The 20,305-nt window shown below is 41.0% G+C and overlaps 3 protein-coding genes and 1 pseudogene across 3 annotated transcripts; 3 read left to right on the top strand and 1 right to left on the bottom strand.

Annotated features, from left to right (window-relative positions):
• Positions 1–1,581: 1,581 nt before the first annotated feature.
• Positions 1,582–2,222, top strand: LOC121054810. The gene has a single exon (XM_040525600.1). The coding sequence runs from the start codon at positions 1,694–1,696 to the stop codon at positions 1,988–1,990; it is 297 nt and encodes a 98-aa protein (XP_040381534.1). The 5' UTR covers positions 1,582–1,693; the 3' UTR covers positions 1,991–2,222.
• An 8,965-nt stretch (positions 2,223–11,187) lies between these two features.
• LOC121054816 lies at positions 11,188–11,299 on the top strand (annotated as a pseudogene).
• A 1,736-nt stretch (positions 11,300–13,035) lies between these two features.
• On the top strand, positions 13,036–18,401 carry LOC102711165 (solanesyl-diphosphate synthase 1, mitochondrial). The gene is made up of 12 exons (XM_006657187.3): positions 13,036–13,294; positions 13,647–13,739; positions 14,559–14,639; positions 14,808–14,879; positions 14,994–15,125; positions 15,197–15,283; positions 15,536–15,607; positions 16,195–16,280; positions 16,399–16,531; positions 16,638–16,727; positions 17,389–17,487; positions 17,870–18,401. Exons 1-12 carry the CDS (start codon positions 13,172–13,174, stop codon positions 18,047–18,049), a joined length of 1,248 nt encoding a protein of 415 aa, XP_006657250.1. The 5' UTR covers positions 13,036–13,171; the 3' UTR covers positions 18,050–18,401.
• Positions 18,402–18,473: 72 nt separating this feature from the next.
• On the bottom strand, positions 18,474–19,886 carry LOC102710886. The gene is made up of 2 exons (XM_040525360.1): positions 19,387–19,886; positions 18,474–19,226 (listed from the first exon to the last, which is right to left on the bottom strand). Exons 1-2 carry the CDS (start codon positions 19,884–19,886, stop codon positions 18,623–18,625), a joined length of 1,104 nt encoding a protein of 367 aa, XP_040381294.1. The 3' UTR covers positions 18,474–18,622.
• Positions 19,887–20,305: the final 419 nt, after the last annotated feature.

Here is a 20,305-nt window from a genome sequence, read left to right as displayed (position 1 = left end):
CTACTGTACTGGAATCTATTTCCGTCTTCGTCTGGCTGGGCTGCTGACTTGCTGCTGGGTGCATGTGCTGATTATATATGTCTGCATGGAAAGCAGGCCCGCTCCAGCCAAATGTTGGGTATCTCGTTCCGAACTCGCTGATTCAATCAGGCGGTTCAGCTCCCACCAGCTTACGTTTAATATATGAGGCTGGAGCTTAGCGTACTGCGGTGCACGTGCATATAATGCGATGGTTCACTAACACATGATTAACTATGTATTAACTATTATAAACCTAAAATAAATTTATTTGATTTAAATAGAAACTCTTATAAATAAAAGTTTTTTAGAAAACACACGATTTAGTAGCTTAAGAAATGTGTTTGTGGAAATTGATAAAGTAGCTCATCTCATAACTCATAAGCCAAAATGAACATCGATCGCCTAGCCCAACAAGAGCTTTCCTGATGTTTGGGTCTGCGGTTTGAGGGGTGTCAACTGGCAAGTGCCCAGCATATTATCTATTCTACCATCTATCTATTTTCTATTTTATCCTGAAAATAGATGATGTGAGGGAAACAAGTTTTCGATATTATTTATCGCATCATCCAAAAATATAGTATCATTTATATTGAAAAATTCTGTTTCAGTGGTTCTAATCTTGCCTGAATTTATTAATTGATGGATGTATATAATTTATATATATGTCTAGATTTATTAGCATTCATATAAATCTAGATATGAGCATTCCTAAGAGCTAATGTATCCCATCATGCATATGGAAAATAGATGATATGAAGAGAAAAACTAGTTCTAACAGATCATTGCAACCCATCATGCAAAAATAGATGACCATCCAAATTAGAGGGAGGTCATTCAAATTTAGATGTTCTCTCTTCTTCATGCATATTTCAACATTTAATTATAAGAGAAGGGAGTAATATCAACATGAGAAATAGGTGGCTACAAAATATTAATAAAATAAATGTGGATGATGAATTATGCATGATCTCTTGGAGTGTAAGGGAATATGGATGAGAAATCTTTTTTTGCATGGTCAATCAAATGACCATATGCATGACCACATATGCGTGGGGCTTTTGTGAAGTCTCTAACACTAGAAAATCTTATGTTGTGAAACGGAGGGTGGAGTACTAATTAATCTCATTCCTAGCCAATTTGAATGTGTACCTAAACAAAATCGCCAGGCAATTCGCGCACGCTTTAAGTACACTCACGCGCCTAAATTCACCTGTACACAGTATCTTCCAAATCAGCACGTGCCCATCATGCCTGCAGCATCCAGAGCTATAGTAGTAGTAGCAAGCAACTCGATCAAAGAAGCCTAATTTGCCATAATTAGCCGGTGGGCCCGCACCCCACGGCTTTCCCGAACTGGCAAATTAGCCGATGAGTTAATTAACCTCGATGTCCATGCTGTCTGCGTGCGAAACATAGGTCGCACGCACGCACGCACGCGCCGAAAATTTAAAACCAAATCCGCACGTGCGTTTATTGCATCCATGTGCACGCGCCAAAAGATCGCGGGCTTTAAAAGCTCCGGGCTCGTCGATCTCCCGTCTCCCATCGATCGATCGCCGCCTCCTCTTCGAAGATAGATCAGTTTCTTCTTCGTCGATCTAGTCGCGTCGTGTCGATCAGCACCGGCCATCTATCCGGCCAAGAGAGAGATCCCGGCGTCGACCGGTCGGTCATGGCGAGGCACAGCGCGCGGGACGTTCTTGCGCTGCCGGAGAAGGAGGAGAGCGCGGCTGTGGACAATGGCGGCGGCGGCGGCGAGGTGGCGGAGAGGCAGGCGAGGGCGATCATAACCACGGCGAAGAGGGCGTTGGAGGAGGAGGCGGCGGCGGGGGGCGGCGGTGGGACGAAGCTGTCGATGAAGAGGTCGCTGGAGTGGTTCCTGGAGAGCAGGAGGAAGAGGGTGGCGACGGCGGCCGCCGGTGACCGTCGTCGCAACGGCGACGACTCGTCGTCGTCTTGTTCCAACTAGTGTATAGCTGGTCGACTGGCTGTGCGTTTGTGTGCGCGCGACGGCGCGACATTAATTCTCTTGACTGTCGATGCCTTGCATTGGGGCCTAATTAACTAGAGATATTTGCTCGATCTCAACGATTTGTTTCGATCTCCTTGTTCTGGATGATCTATTGATCTCTACCTAATCGACATTGAATATTTGAATGTGGAATTGAACTTACCTGGTTGATGAAAGAATGAAGATGAGAATCCCCATTAATTCGATTTCGTCACTTCGCTTCACTCTATTTGTATATGTCTGTCGTTCTGGTTAAAGAAGGTTTTTATCCTTTAGTTTCGTAAAAAAAATTTTGGCCTCGTGGATTGTTTTCCATAAATTAACTTGATCCAACATGAAAGATATGTACGATTAGAGTAATTTTATGGTTCTGGAGTAGTTACCAAAATTTTATTGTAAGATTTGGTATCTCCTAGTACCTAGTTATAGAGATACTAAAATTTTACACTGAAATTTTAGTATCTCCTAGTATCTTCTCAAGGACCGTAAAATTACTCATACAATTATATTCTTTGTCCATTTAACCTAAGGTGCCACGTAGGTAATTAATGCCAATTTTTGTACTCATGCGGTTTCGTGCGGATTTAACTAGAATATACTACTCTCTCAGTCCCTCTTGTTATAAACATTTGACACAGTTAATTTTTCACCGAAAATTTAATCATTTGTCTTATTTTGTGTTCCCCTGGGTATCTTTTATAATTTTGTTTGTAGTTTTAAAAATAAAAAGATGTACGCAAGACCATAAAAAATATACTCCTATATAGGCATGTTCAAGTTGGACCTAGCTCGGCTGGCCTGACCTGACCCGAGGTGAAAAAACCTAAGCCCGACCATGTACCGTGATCGGCCCCAGGCCTAGGTATTGTAGCTCGAAAGCTTAAAATAAGTTGAAATTTAGCAGCCAAAAATTCATGGTTATTTGACCGTTTTCCCTTTCAACAAAACCATTCCCAACGGCAGACCAAAAGGTCATCAGCTTCGTCTCTTCGATTCTGCTTATGTTTACGTAAGTTGAAATTTAAATTTTTAACTTTTTAAATTCAGAGTTGATTTTAGATATTTTTTCATCGTAGTTTATTTTTTAGACTTATTTGTTAGCTCGCCGAAAACACGTACATAAATTTTTTTTATTTATAAATTATTTTTGGTTTGTAAATATTTTGGTATCATCGTCACCACGGCAAGATAGCGTGGAGGGTGTGGTGGAGTGCGGGGGAGGCACGTCCGGAGCATGGAGTTAGTGGAGAGGAGCAGCACGGGTAGAGATCGCCATTGGCGGCGAAGTAGCGGGGCGAAAGCCCATGCCGCGCGTGAAGCAGCGCGGAGGCAGAGATGGAGCAAGCAGCGAAGGAGCGCATGGCGCGAGCGCGGTGGGAGGAAGGCCGGGGCAAAGGAACGCACAATGAAGAAAAGACGATGGCCTCATGAATGGACTCCTGTCCGAACGGGAGAGCGTCCTCTAGACGACTTTTTGTTCTTGTATTACATATATGTATTGTTACTCAAATTAAGTTATTGTTGCTAACTAAAGTTAATGAATGATACTAACATGTATTTTTATTTAAGACGTTTTAGTTATGTTTAGATTCATCTACTAACATGTATATATTGTTTATATATATATATATATCAAAGAATTTCAATATTCATGTGAATCTATATAATACTAAGAAATCTTATATTATAAAACGGAGATAATACAATCGACCTAAAATAAATCCTGGCCACCCCTAGTCAAATCGGCTAGTGGTGCAGCTCTCTAATCTTCTTCGGCTTAACGGGACCATTTTGTTTTTCTTGTAGCCCTAAATTATCAACCGAATTATTCATGCCATGTTGTTAAAGTATGATTTCTTTAATGATAACTTTTACAAGCTATTTATTAACTTTATAATAACATATGATAATTAATTAATTGATGTATTAATCATCTGGTTTATCTGGCTTAATCAGCTCACCCGGCTGATTCGAACCGGCCGGTCGATATTGATATTCTGTTTAAGTTGCAACAGCGTATATTCCTCTGCTGGCCCGAAAATTTTAGGGCTCTTCGTAACATGCAGGATCTTTACATGAAACAGATCGATTCCTACAAGTTTCTACATGTTTCCCTTTGAAAATTATTCAAACCGAATAGGCCATGAGAGAGCAGCTACGCACGATATATATGAGCTGATGTGCATGTCGCTGTTAGATGCTTCATCATTTTTAATTATCTTTATAATCTAAAATTAAATTTTAAAACTTAAATTTAGAGTTGATTTTAGATTTTTTATCGTTGTTTATTTTGTAACATTTTCTTTTAAATTGTTAATAACACATATATACAAATTTACTTATAAATTATTTTTTAATTGTTAATAAACCGTTTCACTCCTGCTTAGTTTAGTGAAAAGATAGGGCCGTAGTATCATGTGGCCAGGAGCTCGATATTCGTGTTGATCAATTAGTTCGTGTAGTAGTATGAATTAAACATCAAGCAGTAGTATTATCACCTTAGTTAATTATGCCGATCAATCATGGTGTCATTTTATAACGCACTAAAGAGTAAATACCATTGCGAGGACACGATGACGATGATCTTAATTTCTTAGGAAGAAGATGACGCATGCAGTCGTAGTAAATAGTTAACTGACAGCATCCTCTGCCACTCAAACGCATGTCTCTGCTCTCAAAAACCACCTCAATTATCAGAAACGCCTGGCCGTCGTTGCCGGCGGCGCGGCGGCGACGGCCGGAGTGGCGCCGAAGGGGTAAGCCATGGCGGCCGCCGGAGCTGACGACGACGAAGACGCTGAAGAAGAAGAAGAAGCAGCTGCTTCTTGCATCATCACGCTGGAGTGGTCTTCCTCCACGATGGTGTCCAGCTTCGCCGGCCGCGGGGACCCTCGGCCGCCGCCGCCGCCGCCGGCGGCCGCCGAGGCGGGCTGCTGCCACGGCGCGACCTCGGAGAAGACGACGCCCTCGCCCTTGCGCGAGCGAGCCGACGAGGCCCGGACGACCTGGAGCAAGAAGGACGCCCTCTGGATGCCACTCGCCATCATCTCCTCCTCCCTGAAAACCTCAGCTTCAGCTCAGCTCGGTGAGTGATCTGAGCTAGCTCGCTAGCAACACGAAGTGGATGGAACAGTGACGAGCTAACACGGCTTGGCAACAATGGAGATGCCACTTGTGGTGTTTTTATAGCCATGAGCTCACCAAATTGCCCTTGGCTCACGGCGTTTATATCTCTGTATTGCACTGATTATTTCCATGAGATTGCTTTTGTGTTTTATCGGCTGAGATTATTCCTACCTTTTTTTCAACTTCTCCACTTATGTTTCACGATCGGCTAAATAATACCTATTTTGGTATAGAAATTCATCCATCACCGTCTTGTCTCATATATCATTATATAGCTTACATAAAAATCCGAAAACCTACATCTTTATCGGCTCAAAAGTGATTTTGCCGTCGGTTCCTGAAATTGCCCTGATTCTGCCATGGGCATTTTTTTGGAAAATGATTAGGTAAACCAGGCGATTTTAGTTGCCGCTCTAATCGTCTACCGTAAAATCGTAATCAAGCGTGTACCGGCAGCTGCAACTTGCAAAGTGGCTTGAATCGGTCACTGAATTCTGACGGGTTGATTGTGAATCGAATAAAAGCTCTGCTTATAGCTTTCAATGCAGGAATTTGTCGGATCATGTGTCACACCAGTACAATAGTAAAATCTACAGAAATTGTTTGGAGAGGGAATCTTTTTAATTTGCTGTGATTCTTAAAAAGAAACAGTATTTCATTCTTGATTTTTTTTAATAATGTTTAATCGTACCTTGAATGGATATGTTCATGTCGCCGGAATATCCCTTTCTCCCGCTATTGCCCTGTGCAGCAGGGTATCACTGTTCTTCCAGCTTTTCTACTGTTCCATATTCGGACCTGCTAACCAGTAACCACCACGCCACTAAATAGTCTTTTTTATTAGAATAAATTTACAAAATATAACGATCTTATAAGAGAGTAAATTGTCTTTTACACTAGGTAAAATGTATCGTCTTAATTTCACTTTGCACTGGGTTGAGCACATAATTTCATTTTATCTCATCAATCATATAAGTTTTTTTTTCAAATTTTATGAATTTATAGATAAAATATCACAAAACATGATCTTAATTCAAGAATCTTCACTAAAAATCCAATCATTTTTATAGGATTTTTCTTCAATTTTATAAATCAACTTGGTACAAAGCGAGACTTATTTCGATATACCATGGTGAGTGAAACCACATGCTCACCCCCATTCATTTCCCAGGGAGCATATCCGGCTTTTCTTGGGCCCATTTCTTAAGCTACTATATGGTATGTCCCATAAAAAGTATATAAAAGATTCTGATTTGATCTTTACAGATCAACTTTCTACTTCATAGTAATTGATCTAGTCTTTTTGTACCCTTAAATAGCTATCAAGATAATGTAGAAAATAAGAAAATCTCATGATAAGAGAACATGGCTGTAGTATAAAGTTAAATATGATGTGTTTTACCCAGTGCAAACTGGAATTTACTGTTTATAATACAAAAGACAGGTTTATACTCCGTACATGTCATTTTCATATTTTTAGTCTAAGTAATTTTAAAATTGATTGATGGTTCCAGGCCAAAATTTTTTATCCGAATAGAGTCAGATAACAGCTAGTTACCGCATTATGGTGTATATATATCATGCAACAGGATCCATATGCATCTGGATCGTACATATATGAACAGCGATGGACAAAACAAAATTAATAAGAAACTAGCTGAATACATGTGATTTACAAAAGATAAAAATATATTTTGTTATTCCTAAAATAAATAGAAAAATATTCATCTAGATTTGATTGATTTTTAATATTACGAAGTTAAGTAGGTAAATTATAAAAATACAAATGAGTGTAGGTGGTGGTGGCACTATAGTAGTAAAAATAGCATCGGTCTACGGATGAGCCGCCGATAAATCAGTGCACGTCTCCATCCGAAGCGAAAAAACGTTACATGTCGACTAGTGCGCCCCGTGCCCTGCGTTGCACGGCGAGGGTCGACGTCATCACACACCCAGACGTACGTGCGCGCTCTCTCCCTCCCTCTCTGGATAATGCTTAGCAAGCCGTGCATCTGTATGGACCCAGTGCAACGTGCGGCGGCCATGAATTGCTTGGTGCAGGGTAGCTTCAGCTGCATGTCGGCTGACTCGTGGAGGCGAGGGAAGTGGGCCGGGCTACGCAGAGACCGGAAGTGGTTGTTTTCTCGCTATTTAGAGAGGATACGTGCGACTCGTGATGTTGTTTGTACGGCACGTGTCGACAGGTGCGGACCTCGGATTTAATAATATTGGTGTCATCTATGTTATACCATTGAATTATTTTATAAATACACATTAGAAAATTTTAATTTATAATAGAGATAACCAAGATCATTGATATTATCTGATTCCATGATATAGGAGTGGCTCCATCCCTGCATGTCGAAGTACACGTGAACATGTTGGAGTGGCTTGGGTGTCGACGTCTTACCGTATGCTTGTTGGTTTCAGTCATTGCCAAAACTTGAATTTTATGATTTAATGCTAGAGTTGAATTTGGAATTTTACAAGTTAAAGGTTGTGCTTATAAATTCTTTCGTGCTAATTTATTTTTCTATGGCTTTACCATCCATAGCTTAAATGATCTGGGTATTGATTAAGGGCTTCTTCGTTTGGGTTTACGCTTATTGGCTTATGTTGGCTGTGTTCGTTCGTTTCAATTTAGATGTGGAGCTCAGATTTACTTAATCCATTTTTTTAAAAAAGAAGTTCAACACACTATAGGTAACCTTTTAATATGCAAGTTTTACTTTAGATCATCTTTAACCTTATATTTTTATTTACTCTGGACCGAACAAATTAACATTATTACGGTTTTTGGACGAGCCATGTATAATCTCCCTTCTACCAAACATACGTACCACATATAGATGGAAATTTGCCGGTGTACTGCAGTCGTTATGTTTGAGGGTGTTCGTGTGTAATTAACTTCATCCTAAACCACAAACATGTTAAATTTATCCAGACCAAAATATATATGCTTAAGTTAAGGTTGGTCTAAGTTAAAACTTGGATAACTACATATGACCTAAAGTGTGATTTAAAAAAAATGAATAAGGATACCACCTCCATCTCAAAAAGACTTTATTTTTAGCTCATCTTTTTTTACCTCACAAAGACTTTATTTTGAATAATTATTACATTGTATCTTGGTAAGGTATGAGATAAATGTATTTATGTTTCAAAATATATAGAATAAATGCATAATGTTTTGAAGAAAATGAAAGACATTTTGATGTTTATAGCCTTACAAAGTCTATTTAAAACCAAGGGAGTACAAATGTTTGCACCGAGGTAACTCCCCAATTTTTCCTCTTCTACCGTGGGCCTGTTTCCCGAAAGGCTCCACAGGTGGGCCCGAGTAAGACTGTTAGTATAGGGCTGAAACGTTAGTGCGTCTCACGTGAGGCCCACTCGAATTGGGCCCAGAACGGAACAGTGGATAACGCCATTCCAGGCCCAGCTGCTTCGAACAGACACGGGCCTCTCTCCAAAGGCCGGACTGGTGTCTCTTTGCATGCTGCGGCCCACGCAGTACAGAAGATTGTTTTGTACTTCTACGACACAAGCAAAAACAATTGGTACCATACTGCTCGTTTTGGATGGATGAGCTAGCCATTTCAGTATTTAACATGGTTGCTGAGGAGGTAAAACTCAAGCAGCTGCGTAGTGAGCACAAAGCGAACTATTCTTTTGCCTCAGCAGCATGCTATTATTTTTGGAGAGGGCATACTATTATTTTTGGAGAGGGTGTTTTCTCTTTGTGAGACTACACCCTACAAATCAAAATTTTAAACTTTTACATATAAAAAATAGAAAAATAGTTTCAATATAGGAATGAAACTGAATGTAGTTTAACATTTTCATAATTAAACTTTTACATATTGCATATGAAAAATGGTTTTAATGTTTATATATATATATATATATATATATATATGAAACTGAATATAGTTTAATTTAAAATTTACAAAATTTGTTCTTTCTCCATGAGTTTTCATTATTTTGGAGGGTATTTTGTCTATGTTAGACTGCTCTCTAAACGAGAATTTTAGAAAAAAAGAAAAGAAAAGGTCGGAAGAAAAATATAAAAAAATCATAGTGTTTTATTGGGATAATCGCGATACGCAGTTGTCATCCAATATGTCAGATATTATCTTTTTCATCGAAACTATGACGATAATTGCGTGGTCGGAATTATCATGCCCGACTGCATGACATCCTTTTAAAATCATGACAGTTTTATTAAGAAATTTAAAACTCACATGGTTTTTGCGTGATTTTTCTGATAATCACGCTATCGTGGTGCAGCGGTTTTGGCCCTTTATATTATAATTAGAGTTACATGAGTAGTTATATAAAAGTCCCTATATAGAGAAATGCCAAAAGCACGCTATTTTTTGCATAAATAGACCCCAAAAAACTAAAAAAAAACGATCGACTAATCGTTGATACGTTGCCTGCAGTAGACTAAAGCTTGGAACTCTATTTTGAAGGTGCTTGATCAAGGGAAGGATAGCTAGACTGGTAGCCCGATTGATCGTGTCCACAATATTTAGAAATACAAACAACTACAAAGAAAATGGAGAAGCATATCTGGATCGGCCGAAGAACTAGGGCCACGATTAAAGCTTCAGCTATGTTTGTGGCCTGCATGAGGTGGAGGTTTTAGCCTCGTTGCTTTGGTGATCCCAGGTTAGTTGATAGATGTTTGTCGCCGAGGAGAACAGAGAAGGCCACCACAACATCCTCCTGATTAATTTCTTTTAGATCTGCAGGTATTTCAGGTATAGGGATAAGCACCAACATTGATGTCTTTGCATAGGTCCTTGAACTGGAACAGCTTCAACGCATACGGGTAGAGTTGAACCCATGACCTGAGACGTGGGTAGCGCTCGTTAATCTGGTGGCAAGCCCATTTTTTGAAAGATAATATATAATATATAAATAAAGTTTTTTTAGGATAATTTTTTTAACGAACGACGGCTGCTGGAATTTGATAGAAGAAGAGAGTTGGCCAACCGGACCCAAAAACCATACAGAGCACGGCTAATTGAGGAGAACCGACATAACCTGAATTGCACGGTCAAAAGAGGACCGGTAACATCTAGGACAAAGAGACAAGGAGGTGGCAGCACAACTAGAGAGAAACCATCAATTATGTTAGGATAATTGGCTTATAAGCTTTTAAGGTAGCTTTTCGTAAAGCTAATTTGGCGTATAAGCTGTTGAAGGTTTAAATTTAAAGGTGGGTACCGCCCCTTAGATCCAATGGATTTTGGAAGTGGAGGTTCAACCGTTCAGGTTCTAGTGCATCTAGGCATCTAACCATCGTGTATATGCTGTCTGCTAATTGCTCCGGCAGATTGAGCAGTTTATCACTCTTTTAGTTATACATACATGTGTATGCTGATTTCCGTTGAATTATTGGCAGCTTGATAGCCTTGGCTTAATCACTTTGCCAGTGAATTAGCCACAAGAGAACATTGGAGAAGATTGCTACATTGAAATCACCCATAGGCTAACCAAATAAGTATATCCATTTCAGTTTATAATTTTCAGTTATCACTGGTACGATAAGACCCAGCTTATTAGAGCAGGTATAATGTATAATAGTAGGCTATAAGCCAATTATAAGCATATTTTAAAGACTATTAATTTGTAGTCAGCTACACACGAACTCCAAGACAAAATGTGTATATGACATGTGGAACCATGTATTGATGTTTTATAGCTAACTATTGTATGTATTGGCTATTAGATTGGATATAGATAAATTAGAGCTAGTAATTGACTATATACTATTGAACTTGCTCTTAGTGTTGGGCCGAAATGGCAGTGCGCGTCACGTGTGGCCCACTTTGATTGGGCCAAGAACGGAAACGTCATTGCAGGCTGAGCTGCTGCTGGGAAGAGAAGCGGTTGGTTCTCTTGCAGTCCCCAATTAAGGGATGAGGACGAATGTTTAGTACCATACTGCTTGTTCTGCAGGAGGTGAGCTAGCCATACAGCTATTTATTGGGCGACAACTGCAGCGCTAGAACTCAAGCAGCTGCGTGGTGAGCACAAAGCGAACTATTCTTTCGCCTTTTACTAAAGAATACCGTGGGCATGCCACAAATAGTAGCATACTATTATTTTTGGAGGGTGTTTATAACGCCCCACAAATCAAATTTTAAAATTTATAATTAAATTCATTATCTTAGAAAAATAATGTCTGGTTGGCACAAATTTCAAAATTTATAATTAAATTTCACAAAAGGTTATAATTTCTTTACTGATTTGACTATTTAGAAATACTCTTTATGATATATATATTAAATTTAAATACCGTTTACTTACGCCGGAGGATGACGGAGACGATCAATGACTGGAACGTGGGCCTCATGAAGAGATCGAGTTGGGCCGGCCCATTTACAAACAGCTGGGCTTCCGGCGAGTGTGTTTGACTGTTTGTTAGCAATAAATAAAAAGAAAAAAAAAGGGCAAAAGCTCTGAACTAGAGAGGGCAGTCGTCTTGGTGGTCTTGAGAAAAGTTGCAGTTTATAATAAGTGGCCCGGAAGGTGACAGCAAAGCCCAGTTCCACCAAAACGCCCGCCCGCGAACCTGGTCCACCACCTCGCTGGTACACCATCACCGACGTGTTCCAACGTTTTTACAACTTTGCAGTACTGGGCATAGGCTTTGCGTAGAGGATGCAGAATACTACTACGTATTTTATTGCCAAGCAAATTTGCCATTAATGGCACAACTCATGAGATACTCCTATACTTTTAGACATAAATGTCCCTCTAAATTTGATCGTTTGATGCAATTGACTTATGCAAATGCAAAAAAAGTCAAGCTTTAAGTTCTTAACAATCACACCAACATAAATAATAACATATTTCTTTAAAAAGATAAATAATCAAATGTAGGACACGAAACATACTCCTCCGTTCTAAATTAAGGCAAACTTTTAACCATTTGTGTCCAGCGTTTGACCATCCGTCTTATTTGAAAATTTAAAAATTTTTCAATAAATTGAAAGAAATAGCCCACATAAAGTACTATTCATGATTTATCATCTAATAAAAATATAAATATTAATCGTAAATGTTTTAAATAAGACGAAACATCAAACATTATGGCTAAAAGTGAAAGATTGGTTTAATTTGGGACAGATGGAGTAAAAGAAATTAGAGAGTATTTTAAGGTTATTCACAGTCAGAGTTTTAATAATTTGACCATGGCCTTTTTTCAAAATCAAACTATTTTATGTTTAACCAAACATATAATACAATATAGTAACATTCATAATAATAAATTAGTTTCATTAAATTCATCATTGAATATATTTTGATTTTATATCCGTTTTGTGTCAAATAAACTGTTATATTATTTTATAAATTTAGTTGAATGGATATTTGACTTTGAAAAGAATCAAATATTTAATAATGTGAAATAGAGATAGTATCATTGGAATCAAAGTATATAACTGAATTATCTTCTAATGAATCTTCCCCCAGTAAAAAATATTTGTCTTTTAGGAGAAATCCTCAAATTTCTAAAGTTCCGACAAACATTTTTGGGATATAATAAATTTATGAAATAAAATAAGCTTCACGGTATTATTTGTCAAGGAGAATCTTTGTGTATTATTTGTCTTAAATTACTAATGATTGAAATTTCAGACTTTTGACAAGATATTGTCCTATATAAACATTTGTGACCGAATCAAGTACTTCTCGTTTTATAACTGTACGATTATATAAAGTTGCCATACATGCTGTTTCATTCTGAATAATTTATTTATTTTGGGACAGAGAATACCGAAGTGGTGCTCCAATCACATGTAATCCCACGTCTACGGTGTAAATGATGACGTGGCAGACCGAGCGCAGCCGCGCTCGCTCGTCAAGCCAGGGCCGCCCTTCTCTGACCCCCGGAACCGGAGAGGGACGAAACGAGCGAACCAGGCGGCCGCCGCCGTCCCTCGTTTCACCGACTTCCTCTCCAAGTTCAGCTCCGCCCCCCCACGATCCCGGCAAGCCATGTCCTGGCGGTGGGCTCTCGCGCGGCGCGTCGCCGCCCAGGCGCAGCGGCGGCTCCTCTCCTCCTCGGCGGGGGCCCTCCCGGGGAGGCAGCCTCCGCCGCCCTACCAGATTCGGAGAAAGGTCCCCCTCCTTCTACCCCCCGTTTTTTTTTACTGGTGCCCCTGGATGCTGGTGGTGCTCTGTGGCGTGCCTCGTCGCCGAGCCGGGGTTCGATCGAGTGGCGGCGGGGCTGCAGGCAATGCGTTTGTGTTTATGCCTGACTAGTGTGCCTCCCCGAATCGTTATCCTAGTTGTGGAGTGATGCACTGATGATACCACTGTGATAGAGATAAAAATTGGGAAGCCCTGATCGATTCCGCTCAGGGGGATGATTGGTAGCTACTACCATTTTGCCGTACATTTTATACTTTAGGGAGGATATGGTTTTTGCAGTTATGCTGATAGGTACTCCACTTTTGGTGTGGATTAGTAGGTGGCGGGTGGCAGAGGAGCTGCTTTCGTGAGTTCGCGATGGTTGCATGATGCTCAGTACCAGGTTCGTCAGGACGGAGTATCAAGGTCTGAGGTAGGTGAAGCCTTTGTTTGTCCAATGGTTTGTTTATGTGGTGCTCATCGAAGTTGTCATGATCTCAGTCTAAAGAGCGTGGCCATAGTTTCTTAGTAAGAAACAAAATGATAATTCATTCTAGAGTCCATATTTTTGAAAACATGCCTAGGAACAGAACAAACATATGAAAAGTTGTATGTTGCCATTGTGACATACATTTGTAATTCCTTGTGTTATTCTGCCATGCAGGCTGCTTTTGGGTTGCTTGATCTATTTTCTATAACATTTTTAGACCTCTCATTTACACCATTGCGACAATTTTTAGTGATACAGTGTACTGCTCAGATGGCTTCCTGTATTATGCCGATATCTGTGCACTATGCCTGTGCTGTGAGTTATTGCTTATCATGCACATTGGCTATCATGAAGATTAAATATCCCATATTCATTAATCATTTAAGACATGTAGTTTACAAACGTATTATTTTCAAATCAGCTCGTAGATAATGTCAATGCAACAAAAAAACATATCCCTTCATTTTTCAATTGATCAGCTCGCTTGTTAGGCAATCATATATTTTGACCTTAAAGGAATCATTTTGTTGCATTGTGAACCTAACAAGAAAAGTTACATCCATCCATTTGTATGGAAAAATGTTTGAAACTAGAATAAATGATCTGTTCAGGAACAAAAGATCATGCTGATCTAGTCCTCTCAATAAATAATTGCTGAAAACTATTTTTTCTTGTTCAATATGAAAGTCAATCGTGGAAAGTATTGGTGTGACCTCGTGTTATGAGTGTCAGTAAGAGTCTTAAAACTCCTCCTGCTTTCAGGAACACCAGGATCCATTTGAATTGGTTGCTGATGAGTTGTCAATTCTTGCAAATAGGCTACGATCCATGGTGGCTGCTGAGGTTAGTCACAACTTGATTCTCTGAGTATACTTCTACGGTCGTTTGGGTCTAGACTTGTGATCTCAAGATGATTGAATGCTTCATGATCTAGTGATTAGCACATCTCCATTTTCAACAATTCCTAAATTGCCTTCACAGTGAGTGCTACATTTTTTTCTTCTTTTGCAGGTCCCAAAACTGGCATCAGCTGCTGAGTATTTTTTTAAGGTGGGAGCTGAGGGTAAAAGATTCCGACCCACGGTAATAATTCAGATTCAGTATTTATTAAATGCCCATTATTGTCCTTTTGTTCACTTCTTGTTGCCCTACTACCTTTTTTGCATTGATTTTTAATGTTGTAATTTCCATTGGTAGGTTTTGTTATTGATGGCATCAGCTCTGAAATTCCCAATATCAGATTCTACAGAAGTGGGTGTTTTAAGTATACTGGCAAATAAGCTCCGCACGCGACAGCAAAATATTGCCGAGATAACTGAAATGATTCATGTTAGTAGTGTGGTTACCATTCAGACTCAAAACATTTGTTAAAAGAAAAATCTCAACGACATCTATTGCAGGTTGCAAGCCTTCTACATGATGATGTACTGGACGATGCTGACACTAGGCGTGGTGTCACTTCATTGAATTGCATTATGGGGAACAAGGTATTATAAGCCACACTAATTGCACAGGCAGTGTACTAATTGAGTAACTGGATACTCACTTATTCACTTGATAACAAGAAACTTTGGAACTGAAATACTTATACCACATCTCCATACCCAACAAAAGAATAGCATGAATATCTTTTTTAATTTGCTGGGGCACCATTGTTCATCAATTGTTCTGGGGGATGCTATGATTTAAATTATCTTCACATCAGTATTTCAGAAATTGTTAATTTCTTATGCTTTCAGCTTTCTGTTCTGGCTGGTGACTTCCTACTGTCTAGAGCATGTGTGGCGCTTGCAGCGCTTGGGAATACAGAGGTACATGGATATTATTTAATCTGTAATAGTCTTCAAGACAATATCATACTACCTCTGTCCCAAAAAGACTTCATTTTTAGTTCATGTTGTTTGTCCCACAAATACTTCATTTTTTGACCAATTATTACATTGGATTTTGGTAAAGGAAACAAATGCATTCGGATTTGAAAATGTAGGGGACATATGCATTGGGGTCTGAAAAGGTGAAGGGCATTCTAGTCTTTGTAGTTTGTATAAATACATGTGGGATAGGCTAAAAATGAAGTCTTTTGGGGACAAAGGGAGTACTTATTTGTAACAGTCTAAAGGGGTGCAATTTAAGTGACTATGCTTTGTTCTTTCCACATGCGGATGTCATGTCCATGTCCTTGGTCTTATGTCATGCCATTTGCTTTGTTGGGGAGGCACATTTCTTGGCTTCCACATTCGAACTTATGCATCATAATGGCTTGTTACTCCTAATACTGTCTGGGAATGTATTTCTTAGCATTGTTTACTCTTGCAATTGCAGCACTGGCCTGTTTTTCTTTCTTGCAATTTTATATAGTACCAAAGCACCAATTATTTTATCTACCCTGTTTTTGCAGGTGGTATCTCTAATGGCTACTGCTGTAGAACATCTAGTAACTGGTGAAACCATGCAGATCTCCACAAGTAGAGAGCAAAGAAGAAGGTAGCTGCTCTAATACCTAAAGCTAAGGGATTAATCTTGAAATGTTTTCTAATTACTTTATTTTTTCTGTATTTAAATACATTCATTTGACAGTTCTATTACGTTGAATAATTTGCAGTATGGATTACTACCTGCAGAAGACATACTACAAAACAGCATCATTGATATCGAATAGCTGCAAGGCCGTTGCTATTCTTGCAGGGCACACTGCTGATGTGTCGGTGCTTGCATATGAATATGGTCGAAACCTGGTTTGTGAAACGTCTTATAATTTCCTTCCCATCATTGAAGCTAGGTTTTCTTCTTAGCTTGTCTTATGAACCTTGCAGTGACTTAATTAACTTGCGATCCTTGCAGGGTTTAGCCTTTCAGTTGATCGACGATGTTCTTGATTTCACAGGCACCTCGGCATCCCTTGGGAAAGGTTCATTATCTGATATCCGTCATGTAATAACAGACATCCCACCATAATCCTTTTATGTTTTATCTTAGCAACTTAATATCTGTTTAACCTCCAACAACATAGAATCAGATGTTCAACAAACTGTTTAGAGACTTAGTGCAGATATACAAATGAAACTTTGCTGACTAAGAAAAATAGTGCATTGGCTAATAAGCATATCCTGCATCGTGCCCTTTCTAATTGTGTAAGCTGTTTTCTTGAACTTGAGTACTTGACACACTCCTGGTAGACAATTAGAACACTTCTCACAAGGAGAACATGAATTTTTGGAATTAACATTGGTGCTACATTTGTATAGGTTTAACTGTCTAAGCATGTTGATCAATGGGTATTTTACTCTTTTCAGCCTTAATTCTCCTATCATGTGACGTATCAGAACCATATAGAATGTATTACCGTTAAGACTTAACTTAAAAGTGATATTATGAACCCTGCTGCTTTGCTTGTAGTAATGTGAAATTAGCCATAAAATGTGATTAGCAAAGATCTCATCAACATTAATTTTCATGTGTATAAGTGTATTTTTATGAGTATCTAAAAGTTGCAACTGCCAGCATATGCAATTACAGTGGTGTTGTGTGACTACTGATTCTCTCTTAGGAAGTGCTTATATTGTTTGTTGGCAACTTGGCATTCATAATGCAGGGAGTCATTACTGCACCAATGCTATATGCGATGGAAGAATTCCCACAACTACATGAAGTTGTTGACAGGGGTTTCGACAATCCTGCAAATGTTGAGCTTGTGAGTAAATTGCTCTATATTACAAACATGCTTTCTCTCATTATTTACACGCATTGCAAATGTCTCACATCTCAGGGCAGACGAACATCATGCTATTATGCCTGAGAATCATGTTTATTTACACTGGCAGGATACTTCGAAATGTTAGAAGAATTGGTTTTCAACAATTATAAGTCCATATATCATGATTTTGCAATGCTGCCAGTGTTTATGACTGCATTTAATAATTCACCTTGAAACTGAGGGACATTGATAGAGTGGCTTCAACTGCCATACTGTCGCAATCATTATGCATCATATGGATCATATGCACATTGCATGATGAGCTACTAGGTAAAAGTAACTGCAGTTACTTAACGGTCTATACTTTATAAAATTACAGGCCCTTGACTATCTACAGAAGAGCCGTGGTATTGAAAAGACAAAAGAACTTGCAAGAGAACATGCTAATCGTGCTATAAAAGCCATAGAAGCTCTCCCAGACAGCGATGACGAAGATGTTCTGACGTCAAGGCGTGCTCTTATTAACATCACAGAGAGAGTCATCACGAGAACAAAATAGCAAGTGTTAACATTCACAATGTGAACTGGTGATAAGGCTGATTTTCGCCACAGGCGTGGTGTTCCACATGGAAAATTTTGTACACTTTGGTCATTGCATTCTTTTCATTGTCCAAGTTTTGTGTAGCATGGATGAAATTAGAATCCGAAGATATGGATCAGTATTCCTCAGCATCATCCCCCCATCTGCAGCTGTAGTGTTCTTAGTTACAGGTTGCAGCTAAATCTGTGCATTAGTATTACTGATTGCAATGATCACCAGACTGTAGCATTGTAGCCATATAAGTGGAAGCATGGAACATAATATACCAGGAAAATGAATCGGCTTCTGTCATGGAAGCACGATTTCGATACGTTCTTCTACATCACTTGCACTCAGTCTGGTGTTACAAACTGGAATGTGTTTGGGCATTACAAAGTACCTGATGTGAGTGTGACTCACATTTCATCAGTCATCTCTAGGAGTATATAAGCTAAGAATGAATTATGATTTCAATTTACAAAGTGCATAACATGGATTGGTGGATTGAAATTGGGCATGTCCTGATACTGATTTCTTGACAGTTTATGAGTACTAGGCTTGGCTCCAGAATCTCTCCTTGGCCCATGCAATGGCCTCGTCCACGGCGGCGGCGCCCACGCTGTCGATGTCGCCGTCGTCGTCCATCAGCAGCGGCGCACGCTCCCTCACCTCCATCACCACCTCCTCCAGCCGCCGCGGCGTCCTCGGCAGCTGGTTGCCGAACGCCGACGACGACGTGGCGGACGGCGGCGAGTAGTAGTACCCGTAGTCGGCGGCGTGGGAGTGAGACCACTCGGTGGCCGTGTCGGCGTCGGCCGCGGCCGCGGCCGCCGGCGACCGCGCCCTCCCGCCGCGGCGTGTCCGCCGGAAGCTGTGCCCGTTGCTGGTCGTCTCCGGGTTGGACGTGAAGCAGCAGAAGCCGCCGCTGCCGCGGTGGTGGTGACGGTGGTTGCCGTGGTGCGCCGCCGGCGCCGAGCTCTCGGCGTTGCTGCTCGCCGCGCTGCTGTGGTTCGTCGCCGTCGTCCTGCCGGCGTAGTAGCAGCGCGACGCCGGGTACGCGGCCGTCGAGCACGTGAAACTGCTCTGGTAGTCCCCTCTCGTCGACGCCGTCGACGGCGGCGACGAGTCGTACCGCCGCGACGGAATCGCTATCGGCCTGCACGCAAAACCACCAACGCTACTGCATCAGTGAATTACTTTTCTAGAATGTTCTAGAATTAGTAGTGTATTTAATCACAGATTAGAGCATGTGATTTGGCATTAACGTGATGAACAATATGCATGTGCCATGCATGCACCGAGCCACCGATGCACACCTGAGCTTGGAAGCGAAGGAGGAGAGCGTGGCGTCGCCGCCGCGACATCCGGAGCCGGCCGGCTGCCGGCAGAAGGCGGGGCCGGCGCCGAACTCGTCGGAGCTGACCACCGACGACGACTTCGTCGACCTCGACCTCGACCTCACGTGACGGCCGCCGGCGCCGAAGATGTCGTCAAAAAAGCCCTCCTCGGTGGGCACGGCCGCCGCCGCGCCCCGGCCGTCGGCGGCGGCGCCGTACCGGCGGCCGAACGCGTCGGCGCCGCCATAGAACACGTGGTGCTGGTGCTGCTGCCCCATCGCCGGGGAGTGGTAGTTCTCAGCCTCGCCGGCGCCGTAGAAGCTGCGGAGGAGCACCGTGCGCGGCGGCCCGCCGAACACGTCCCGGAAGTCGTCGGGAGCGAGGCTCTGCCGTCCTCCCCCGCCGCCGCCGGCGTGGTGGTCCGATGCCCTCTGCCGCGGCAGCACCGACCCCATCGTGCACCTCCACGACTCGTCCATCGCCGCCGCCGCCGATCACTCACACTACCAGTCGAGCTGCAAGCTGCTATGGCTAAGTGTGAGCCTTGTGCTTTCTTGGTGTCAGAAGAGAGAGATCTCTTTATACAGAGACAAACCCAAGTAGCAGCTAGAAAAGATTGATTCTTTTGGGTCACTGGATGCTTCTATATATATACATATATTCATGGCTGCTACTGTGTGATCTGTGTCACTGTCTGCAGGTACACATAGTACGAACAAGTACTAATCTCACATATAATTTGCAGCAAATTACATGGAAATCCATTAATCACAAAAGAACTTCACATGCATGAAAGGGTTCAAACCATTTGTTTGTGGCTTGTCTGAAAGGTAGTTTTTAGTCTTGTGATCAAGTATATATAATGTTGAATTACATGCCTGTCAAAGATTGGAAAGGT

The sequence above is a fragment of the Oryza brachyantha genome, chromosome 6, assembly GCF_000231095.2.
Source record: "Oryza brachyantha chromosome 6, ObraRS2, whole genome shotgun sequence".
NCBI lineage: Eukaryota > Viridiplantae > Streptophyta > Magnoliopsida > Poales > Poaceae > Oryza > Oryza brachyantha.
This window is presented reverse-complemented; position numbering and strand designations above follow the sequence as displayed.